The sequence below is a fragment of the Garra rufa genome, chromosome 12 (genome assembly GCF_049309525.1).
Source record: "Garra rufa chromosome 12, GarRuf1.0, whole genome shotgun sequence".
Lineage (NCBI taxonomy): Eukaryota > Metazoa > Chordata > Actinopteri > Cypriniformes > Cyprinidae > Garra > Garra rufa.
In genome coordinates this window covers 32,397,454-32,409,406 of record NC_133372.1, presented here as the reverse complement: position 1 = coordinate 32,409,406, position 11,953 = coordinate 32,397,454, and the positions used below count along the sequence as shown (strand labels likewise).

Sequence of the window (11,953 nt, the reverse complement as noted above, 5' to 3'; positions counted from 1 at the left end):
GATAAATAATCAGTGTGTAACCTAATAAAAAACTATTTTTTTAAATGTTATCCTCGTTATATTTCATGTGCAGCAACATTATGAACTTTTATAATGGTAGGTTTGGTCATTAACGTTTAAATGCATAATTATGCAAACAGTAGCAGAGTTCTCAGTGTGAAAGACTCCTGAAAGAACGTGCCTCTTCATTTCTCTCTAATACGGTAGGAAATTAAATTAAACGAAATGTAGATAATGTTAACTGTGATGATTGACAGGGCATTTTAAACAGTGACAGGATTAAGGTAACTAAGCAACAGAGCGTCCGTTACAGACACAGTTATGACGAAGTAGTATGTCCCAAAGCTTGCCTACTATTCTGCTACATACTCAAAAGTATGTACTTTTTCTTCACAAAAAGAGTACATACTTTTAGGGCGTAGTATAAGTAGGCGAATTGGGACGCAGCTACTATAATCTTTAAAACTTTTCTTGAAGTGATTCTTTTGGCTCCCTGATTTGGCTTTCTGGAATGTGTTCCACGGTTGGATACGTGTGGCCCAATCATAGCCCGCCGTTCAAATGACATAATCGTTTAGCCTAAGATTGACAGGCGATCCATCCAATCAAACGCGCTTCCTTATGCTCTGCATTAATTCTGACGCAAACAGTTCACAGTTCACAGCTGGTCATGCGTTTTGAGATTGGTGTAGTCTAAAACATTTTCCTCTTTTTTCTTTTTAATAAAAGCGACACAACTTAGTGGCATGGGTGTGTGTCACTGTCCACGAAACAAAGCCTGACACGAGTAGCTCCTAAAGGGGGTCGACTAATTATAATACGGAACTGAACCGCCCCCATACCACTCGGCTTTTACTTGGTGAACAACATTCCGTTAACATAGGAAGATAGAAAGCACGTTGCCAGTTTGTTTGAAGCGAAGACTAATTTTATCCACCAACCCGGGTTAGAAAATAGCCAGGACATGATTTGAAGCCGGTGTACCTGGTTAGGCTGTCAGATTTCAGGGATTTAAGTTGAAAAAGCACAGCCATACTGTTATGCTAGCTCTCTGAGTTTGACTGAAATGGCCTCGGAACCGAATCCTGCAGTTTTTCTCACTTCTGCCATGGAGGAAATAAACTGTCTGGTAAGATTGTGACACCTTGTTAGGCTAAAAGATTTCCTCTGAAATCATGACACAGCTTCTTGTTTTGAAACTTTTTTGTTATCAGAAACATAAAAAAGGTTCATAGATTAAAATAACATTCCATTAATGTTGTGAAACGAAAGTGGTATGTTCTTCAGTAATAGCAAAAGCAACAGTTGACGATGTCTTAACATTTTTGAGTTTATTTAATCTTGTTTTACTTAAAATGTTAGTTTGCTAATGCCTCCCCTTAGTTCACGACTATTGTGCTACTAAAAGTTTAATTTTTTAGTGACTTGATTGTTTTACTTATCAAATTTGTAGTATTAAAGCAAAGTCGATAATTTGATAAACGCCAATTACACGACGCCCTCTTTCTAAAATATTTTAATTCTTCATAATTTCCCACTGGGTTTAGCTGTTATTAGTTGTATCCTGGTATGACGACGCAAGCTGCCCTATCGCAACGTTGTCATAAAGTCATATAGATCACGGAGCTGCTGTCAAGCAGACTGTAACGTAACTTACCCGCCCAACATCGGGTTTACTCCCGTTTTTATTTGGATTAATTACGTCTGATTCTTGAACATAACCAAATGATAGGATTGACAAACGCTGCGCCTTCATCTGCTCGCTGTAGTTAGTCTTTTTGTGTTTCTGTCTTCTAAATAGTTACTCTGAGGTGTGTGTCTGTACATACAGAGCTAGTGATGAAAGCTCTCGGTGCGCGCTCCGCGTTCTACGTGGGTTTTGTGGTGGGCACGTGCACCCTGTACGTGCTCCTGCGTCAGGTTGGGTTCACGCGGAACTTGGGGTCTCGTGAGCCCGAGGCCCACGACAAAAGTCTGCTGGAGATGATTGAAGAAGAAAACAAGAACTGGAAGAAGGAGAGGTCGGCTCTCTTCAACCTCAATCATCCTCATCATACAGGTAATGCTTATGATAAGCAAAACACATTATTTTATTAACGGAATAGTCATTAATAAGTTAAACACTCAATCTATAATGTGCCAGAATGTATAATAAATCAACCAATCGCCCTGCCATAATCTGAACCTTTATATCTGTATTATGTGTAACCTGAAAGAAGATAATAGGCATAGTGACAAAGCATGCATTAGAAGTGAATAGTTGCAAATCAAGTCATACAGGTTTGGTACAACATGAGATGACATTTTGGTCTTTAAGCATACTTACTATTAAGGTAGTTAAGGTACCTGGCTGGAATAACTTGATTATTATTTTAATTTAATACATTCCTTGTGCTCTCTTGACTTAAACACATGGTTAACTTGATATTTGTCAAAACCATATTGTGCAAATTATACCAAATATAAAAGCATTCCCAAAAGAGGTGTGCTAGACAGGAAGAACCAGATGATCTATACCATATGTCTGCTTACTACACCCTTTTAATGACATGATTTGTGGCTATAGCATCACACCCCGATGTTATAATTGGACATAGGGTTAACCTGCTCTATGTGAGAAACTCTTTATGGGCATGTTTATGTATGACTGTGGATACTCCCTTGGGAGATGGACTTTGCTTTTGATTTTGGGCTCGCATCTAACATGTTGCCCTTGTTAAAGTTTACAGAAAGGTTTTATCGCCAGCTGGTTATTATCAGTAAGCTATCCCAAAAGTAATAAACTGTGGCCTACCATTTGTTGCCTCAAAATGTAATGAACAAATATTTGACTAATTTAAATATACACTGTGTGCATAATTATTAGGTACGTTGATATTGTGGTCATATTTTTTTTCCAAGCACATTTGACCAATTCCGAACTACATCAATCTTAATAACTACTATTCATTTTGTATTTAATTATTTAGAAGTGATATATAATTGTCCATGAAGGCTGGAAGTGAAAAACTCCTTATATTCAGGTGTGCAGAATTATTAGGCACATTTTCTTTTACAGATATGAAACCATCAGGAACCATTTAGTCTCCAGCGCCACCATTTTCCAGAATTTCTATCAACATTTTAAAAGGTTTTAGGCTTTACCTAGTTGATTTTAAAGGGTTAATTTAGCCAAAATTAAAAATTCTGTCATTTACTCACCCTTATGTCATTCTTCATCTTTAAAAAAAAAACAGATATTTTTAATGAAACCTGGGAGATTTCTGTCCCTCTATTGAACAGAAAAGGTTTAACAGAAAGGTTTTATCCCCAGCTGGTTATCAGTAAACTTTCCCAAAAGTAATAAACTGTGACTACCATTTGCTGGCTCTAAATTTTATGATTAATACTTGACGTAAATTTAAATAGATAATTAGTATTCTGAGCTTAATAAAATGATTTCTTAAGTGTTTATCAACATTTTAAAAGCCTTTTGGCTTTAAATTAAGGGTTAATTTACTCAACCTCGTGTCGTTTTTCATCTTCCAAACACATATGAAGATATTTTTAATGAAACCTGAGAGATTTGTCTAAATTGAACAGAAGAGGTTTACAGAAAATGTTTATCATTAGCTGGTTATCAATAAACTATTCCAAAAGTAATAATCTGTGACTACCATTTGCTGGCTTTAAATTTTATAAATAATTACATAAATAATAATAAGTACATAAATGATCTAAAATTATATAATAGTATTTTGAGTTTAATAGAAAATAAAAAAAATCTGTCATCATTTACTTATCCTCATGTTGTTCTTCATCTTTTAAACACAAATGAAGATATTTTTAATGAAATCTGGGAGATTTTTGTCCCTCCGTTGCGCAGCTAAAACTTAAACTTGAATGAATCATGTGGTTAAATCCAAGTCTCCTAATAAGATGTATTTACTTTGTGATGGAAAGATTTAAATTTATTCACATTTAAGCCTTTTTTCATATTTTATTCACAATTTATTTAGCACATACGTTTGAGCTTCCAGTGACTGTTGCTCATCCTGCAGTTTGACCTTGAGGTGTGATTTTTGTTTCTGTTTTATGCATTTTTCAAAATAACCATTGTCTGTCTCTTGTAGGTGAGGATGGCAATCTAGCTGACGCTCTCTATAAGCGTGTACGCATTTTGTGTTGGGTCATGACCGGCCCTAAGAACCTTGAGAAGAAAGCTCGGCACGTGAAAGCCACGTGGAGTCGCCATTGCAACATTGTGGTCTTCATAAGCTCTGTGGACGACCCTGATTTTCCCACGGTTGGCCTTAACACCAAGGAAGGTCGGGATCAGCTGTACTGGAAAACCATTCGTGCTTTCCACTATGTCATGGACAAGCACGGGGACGAGGCAGACTGGTTCCTCAAAGCAGATGACGACACATACGTGATCGTCGACAACCTGCGCTGGATTCTGGCCAGCCACTCTCCGGAGGACCCGGTGTATTTTGGCAGACGGTTTAAGCCGTACGTAAAACAGGGCTATATGAGCGGCGGCGCTGGTTATGTGCTCAGCAAAGAGGCTCTCAGGAGGTTTGTGGAGGGCTTTCGCACCAAAGTGTGCACTCACACTAGCTCAGTGGAGGACCTAGCACTGGGTCAGTGTATGGAGAAGATAGGTGTTGTGGCAGGAGACTCCAGAGACACCATACAAAGAGAGACATTCCATCCTTTCGTACCAGAGTCGCATCTCACTGGCACATTTCCTAAGACCTTCTGGTATTGGAACTACTGTTATTACCCTATTGTGCAGGTGAGTCTGAAGTATAATAATTTAGTTTTTTTTTTTGCTTGGGGTATCATGTATCTCAGTAATCTTATTGGGAACAATTTATCCACACATTAGGGTTGTGCCGATAGACGATAGTATCGTGTATCGATGATAGTCAGAGATATCGCCTGTTCCTGATGCCTTTGACGATAGTAAGATGATTATTATTATTATGCGTCAAAAAGGCACCTTTCTTTAGCAATGCAGCGCGGAGAGTCTGTTCTAGGATGCCTCAGAAACTTGCCGCCGTACAAACACACGCATAGAGTAGATAGCGCCGCAGATGTGTGCAGTGAAAATGGGTTTTTTCATCATACAGTGTGCATAAATTAAGTGTGTAGACAGTCATTAGGATAACAGAGGTAGTAAAATGTGGTTTAGGCTGAAATAAATATGATATCAGAATCTGTCTGTATATAGTAAACATAAACATTCACCTCAGTAACATCTGTATGCGTTAATTAGAATTACGATGCGAAAAAATGGCGCTAAACATATGCACGTGAATTACACGCACATCGCTTCTCCACAATCAATACGAACTGAACTACAATAAGTACTGATGACAAAGATCAGACATACAGCGGTAACATTATCGCAATATGACGGGTAAAGAAAGCTACATTCATTTACATTCACGCACACACACACACATTTACCGCTCCCTGAAGACAGCAGAGAATGAAACCGAAAGTAAACTTGATCCTCTCCGACAGAACTACCGTCAGCGCTCTGTACACGCACAACTGTGTCACAAGTCACATGCACTACCCTTACAAAACAAATAAGGAATTTAGTACATATTGAGATATTTACATATTATTAAATAAATTAGCACGATAGTATCGTGTATCGGCGATCTCACAGGCTGACGACAGGACGATATGAAAATTGAGCATATCGCCCAACACTACCACACATATTTTTGTTTCCTCATATTTTTTAATCAAATTGCCGTAGCATGATCTTTTAGAAGAACTTAAAGTGACAGACTTCTCTCTGGTCATCAGAGAGACACATGACTTCATTTTGTCAGCTTAACCCTCCCTTTTTTTTGCAATCGACTGCAAGTTTGCTTTCAGATCTGCCTCAATACAATCAACAACTGATGTCCTGAATCAAGTCCCCACCCTACAGTTCCTTTTTTTGATAATCTGTTAAACACTGATGTACAATACAATATGGAAGACTCTGTCGTTGCTTTTGTGGCATTGTGACATCCTGTTTCAGATCAGTCAATGAGAGTTTCAGTGCAGATGCTACTTGTGTAGACAGTGAAGAGTGTCATATTAAAGGTGATAAAATCAGTCTTAAGTCTATGTTTGCATTTAGTGCTGTGAATCTCACCTTTTTTTACATACACCCTAGTCAAATAAATGACGTGCAAGAGCATTCACTATGCGGTTCTCATGTCTAAAGGCACTAATCCCTGTGTCACTGGACCAAGTAAGCCAAGTCCAAGTTTGTTTTGGCAAAGTTCAAAGTCTATTGAGTACATCTGTGCAACTTTAAGCACTGTCACCTGATGACTAAAAAAAAAAAAAAAAGCTTACAGCTATATCATATTTGCAGTAATAATCCTTGTTTCCTTGATTTTTTTTTTTCCCCCCCTCTGCAATGTCACCAAACTTATTTGATGACAACAGATGTTTCTAAATGTCATTTTCTGTTTGTTTGCATAATATGGGCTCTTTACTATTCTATTACACTGAATGGGGACCAACTTTTTCTTAGCATTTGATTGGTGATTTATATTCTAGGTCTTCTGAGTTGGAGTCAAGAACTGACTTAAAGGATTAGTTTACTCTTTAAAATTACCAAATAATTTACTCACCCCCATGTCATCAAAGATGTTCATGTCTTTCTTTCTTCAGTCAAAAAGAAATTAAGGTTTTTGAGGAAAACATTCCAGGATTTTTCTCCATATATTGGACTTCAATAGGGATCTATAGTAGGTCTAAATTGCAGTTTCAAAGGGCTCTACACCAGTGGTTTTCAATCCTGGTCCTGGGGACCCACTGCTCTGCACAATTTGTATGTATCCCTTATCTGACACACTCAGTTAAGTACATGGATCTCTCTCCTATGAGCTGATGATCTGTATCAGGTGTGTTAAATAAGAGAGACACACAAAATGTGCAGAGCAGTGGGTCCCCAGGACCAGGATTGAAAACCACTGCTCTACACCAGTGTTTTTCAACCACTGTGCCGCGGTACACTAGTGTGCCGTGAAAGATCGTCAGGTGTGCCGTGGGAAATTATTCAATTTCACCTAAAACAGGCCCAGGTTTCACACTGAGTAGGTAGAAATATGAAAGATCAAAAAAGACTGTTTTCATTGTGTTTATTTGATTCCTATTCAAGACACTTTGATAAGAATGACTGTATATTGTTAATTGCACTTTTTATTTGAAAGAAGAAGAAGAAATATGAAAGATCATAGAGTTTAATTTTTTCGATTGTTTCGACAGTTTCGATTGTTGGTGTGCCTTGTGATTTTTTTCAATTAAAAATGTACCTTGGCTCAAAAAAGGTTGAAAAACACTGCTCTACACGACCCCAGGCGAGAAATAAGGGTCTTAAATGACTGAAACGATCAGTCATTTTCCAAAAAAAAATTAAAAATTGTATACTTTTTAACCACAAATACTCGTCTTGCACTAGCTCTACAATGTGCCTACTGACCCAGTGTTTACAAAGCGAACGTGCAAAGAAAGTCCAAAAAAAGGTAAAACGATGTTGGAGGATACAATGAGAAGTTTTTCGCCCTACCCTACCTTTTTGAACCGAAGTACACAAATAACTAATCACAAGCAATCTTTCCAACATGATTACATAATGCATAAAGTCATAGATGCGCATCGCAGAGCTAGTGCAAGATGAGCATTTGTGGGGGGGTTTTTTTTTTTTGAAAATGACCAATCGTATCACTAGATAAGACCCTTATTCTTTTGGCTGGGATCATGTAGAACCCTTTGAAGCTGCATTGAAACTGCAATTTGGACCTTCAACCTGCTGATCCCCATTGACGTCCACTATATGGAGAAAAATCCTGGAATGTTTTCCTCAACTTATTCCCTTTTCAACCGAAGAAAGAAAGTCATTAACATCTTGGATGACATTGGGGTTAGTAAATTATCTTCATTCTTATATATATATATATATTAATAATCATTGTCTCTGTTTCTCTCAGGGCCCACAGTGTTGCTCAGACCTGGCCGTATCTTTCCACTATGTGGATTCGTCACACATGTACCTGCTGGAATACTACACTTACCACTTGCGTGCCTTTGGCTACAAATACCGCTATCAGCCCCCTGAACCCAGTGTCATACAAGACTTCAATCCCCCAGCCCCAGGCAAATTGGAAATCGGAGACATAGAAGATAAGCTGGGGGCAGAAAAACAGGAAGGAGAAAAGAAATCCCCAGAACTTAATGAAAAGTTATAGCAGCTTTTTGCATAGGAATTTTTAAAAGTAACATTTAAAATCTTCCAAAAGAACTCTTTTTGGGATGGCTTTACATTGTTTTTGTTTTTTTGGATAATGTCTCTTAAAATGTCTTCTATGTTGTGCCACAGAAATGTGTGCATGACATGTTTGTGTGAGTTAATGAACTGGTACAGTTTGGGAACGTGTTCCTCTTAATAATGAATTTTCATGTGAATGTTTAAATTTATATATATGACAGTGCAGAATTGTATGAAAAAGGTTTGGTGTATGGTTCATGGGTATGAGTGTAAGAGCCTGCCTTAATAGTAATAACATTGGGTAATATTTTGGGGCCACATGCAAGGCTGCCTCTGCATTCATTATACTTGGCATTCACTTCAATTTTTTTTAATACATACATAAAAACGGCGCAGAGCAAACACAATTTATGATTTAACAGCAATGCCATAAGAAAAAATGAGCCTTGATTTTCCTTTCATTTGCTCATTTCCTTGAATTAGTGCCTCTCCTCTCCTCTTTATAGCTCGCAAACAAGTTCAGCAAACATTGTGTTTTTTCTACAGTCTATAATATCTTTGCCAAAGTTGAACATCTGCTTTGACTACGATTACATCAACATTAAAATTAACCAGGATGTAGTCCTTCAACTGACACCAAAACAGAAACCTTCTCTGAGAGTTAAAAGGATAGTTCAACCAAAACTAAAAATCGTCATCATTTACTTAGCCTCAAGTTGTTCCATACTTGTATGATTTTCTTTCTACTACTATGGAAGTCAGTGGCTACCAGCAATTGTCTGGGTGCACACAAATCTTCAAAATATCTTCATACAGGTTTGAAACAACACGAGTAGATGAAGACAAAATGTAAATTTTTGGGCGAGCTAACCTGTTAAGAAAGTTGCAAGAATACGGATTAGTAAGATCCTGTTGGCTGGCCCAATAGTTCATGAGTGCCTGAGAAAGAAGTAAAGGCAGCAAGGTAGATAAGACTGTGTAAGTATACACAGTTTTTTCTTCCATGCTAATGGGAATTGTGGTCTTGTAGTCGTGTAAACTAATGCAGCTTGTGAATTATTGGATTTTTCAGAGCACACAATGCTTTATTTAATTGCCTGGAGTGTGGCTGAAGGTTTTTGTTTATCTGGGATTGAATGTCAGGCATTGCTTCAGTTCACACTGCCAGTGTGGCAACTCCTACAGCAGTCTGTGCGTGAGATTAGACTTGTTGATTTTGCAGTTATGTAGCTGTTTGTCCAAAGTGGTGAAATTTATTCAGCCCCTGTGATGTGTGCTTTATGTCTCAGTTTCTCAATTATGTGTATTTGCTGTGCTTAAAGGGATAGTACACTCAAAAATGAAAACTACGTCATTGACTCATGTCAATTCATACCTGATATTGTTTTCTCTGAAAAACAAATAAGGATGTTTAGTTTTTGATTGTGGTTATGATTGGACTCTATTTTATAGAAAAAACATTCATGTGACCCTGGACCACAAAACCAGTTTTAAGCTGCCAAAATACACATTGCATGGGTCAAAATGGTCGATTTTTCTATTATGCCAAAAATCGTTAAGATATTATGTTCCATGATGATATTTCTTACTGTAAATATATCAAAACTTAATTTTTGATTAGTAATATGCTTTGCTAAGAACATAATTTGGACAACTGATACATTGATTTTCTCAATGTTTAGATTAGCACCCTCAGATTCCAGTTTTTTTAAATAGTTGTATCTCAGCTAAATATCGTCTATTCTTACAAACCATACATCAATGGTAAGCTTATTCAGAATATGTATAAATCTCAGTTTCAAAAAACTGACTCTTATGACTGGTTTTGTGTCACAACTGGTTTTGGGTCACAACTGCCTGGCAATATACAGGTTCAAACGGTATGAATTTTAAAAACCCTGCACAAGGGCCTAAGCAAGATACACAACATCGTTAATTGAGAAGGAGGTCCGTTAACTGCATACACTTCTGACTAATGGTTAGAAAACTTTTAGAACTGTTAATAACACAACTATCTTTAACTGGGCAACTTCAAACAGCCGTAACAGAAGCCAGCGACGCTTAAGACGGACGTGATGAGGAGAAAATCATGTAACGTTACGTTAGCAGACGGAAAAAACTCGCTGTTTACAATACGCAAAATATAGGAAGAAAATTGTAAGTACTGACCTGATGGTTTATATGAATGTATCTTTGAGGGGAACGACTGTCTTCAGAAAAGTTATGGTATTTTCTTTTCATTTTACCTCAGTCTAATTCGTATTAATGCAGTACTTAAAAGCTCAGCCGCTGCTTCAAGTAACGCTACATCGTTATTGTTCGGTAAGCGCCACCTGCTGTCAGAGAGTTTTATGTAACACTATAGTTACAATTTTTTGGTCAGATCGCCCACAAAAGAAGTAAAGTTTGGGAAAACATGAGGCTGAGTGGTCATTTTTGGTTGAACTGTCCCTTTAAATGTGCTGTTGTTGGTAAGCTTTCAGAAAGGACCATTTTAAAATCATGCACAGAATTTTTCCTCCCAGTATGGTATTTAAAATAAAGCTGAAGGTTACAGCAGAGCCAGCAGTGCAGACAATCTTTCTGGCACTTACAGACATTTTAATTGTGCGCTTTATAGTATCACTTTCCACGGTTATGAAGGATTTCAAATTAACTTTATTTGAAAGAATAAACTTATTTGAACTGGAAATGAGCTTTATTTGAATACAAACCACTGTTGTTCTTTGACCACTCTATAAGCACAATGCCACTTTTGCATTTGCTGTAGAATTGAATGGTTTTGAAACTCAATCAAATGAGCAAATATAAATTTATACAGATGTTGCAACATATATATATGTATTAGTATCCTTAATTTAGTACCTAATCAAATTCTGTGTACATCTTGAAATGGCATGATTATGGTTTTGACTGAGTGTTTGGTAATAAATGGGTGTTTTGAGTGTTTGGTAATAAATGGGTGGTGTGAATTCAGCTGGGAAAGTGTCAGAGTAATGGAAATGTCTGCGGTATTCGGTGCAGTTATGTTAAAGAGGAAAAGCACTCTCGAGCTTGTGCCACCCACTTTAAGTATGATCTAATAGTTAGATAGTAACTATAGTAGTAAATTTCCATTATTTCAGAGAGATGTTGAGAAGAAATTTTTTAACATGCTCGTACATTTCCTTAGAAAAGATCTTTAGTTAAAATTGCTTTGTAAACATTCCTTTTATAAAGTTTACTTTGTAAGTTGACTTAAGTTTGCATATTTCAGATCCTCAGCAGAGAAAAAGACATGCAAATCTTAAGAGAAGTAGAGTTTTCCTTGAAGACGTTGCATTGTTTGAGCAGTGTTTTGCGAAATTGCGTTGAAGAAGGCCCATAGAAATCTGCTTCTGCACTTTGGGAGATGTGTAGTGGATTACATAATGAAGTAGGAACCATTCATAGTGCGAACATTAAAACCAGTCCTTCATCCCCATGTCTTTAATCCAAAGGTATATGTGTTGCTTTCTTCTCTTTTGTTGGTAGGCTCTTTTATGTACAAAGGGAATCCTGTACAGTACTTCCACAGCAATCTTTTATTTATAAAAGAGTGTGTGAGGCAAATGTGTGACAAGAATAATTCAACGAGGAATAATAACCAGCATATTAAATAAAGAATTATTTTACAGTAAACTGTTTTAATGTGGTCTCTTCTATGAA

At 37.1% G+C, this 11,953-nt stretch overlaps 1 protein-coding gene across 2 annotated transcripts; it reads left to right on the top strand.

Moving 5' to 3' along the window:
• Positions 1-710: 710 nt before the first annotated feature.
• c1galt1lb (core 1 synthase, glycoprotein-N-acetylgalactosamine 3-beta-galactosyltransferase 1, like b) lies at positions 711-11,926 on the top strand. Of its 2 annotated transcripts, none has more exons than XM_073851987.1 (4): positions 711-1,129; positions 1,832-2,059; positions 4,113-4,777; positions 7,989-11,926. In XM_073851987.1, the coding sequence occupies exons 2-4, from the start codon at positions 1,840-1,842 to the stop codon at positions 8,244-8,246; spliced, it is 1,143 nt and encodes a 380-aa protein (XP_073708088.1). In that variant the 5' UTR covers positions 711-1,129; positions 1,832-1,839; the 3' UTR covers positions 8,247-11,926. The 2 variants fall into 2 exon arrangements, with proteins under 2 accessions (XP_073708088.1, XP_073708087.1); XM_073851986.1 differs by having other exon boundaries at positions 1,802-2,059.
• Positions 11,927-11,953: the final 27 nt, after the last annotated feature.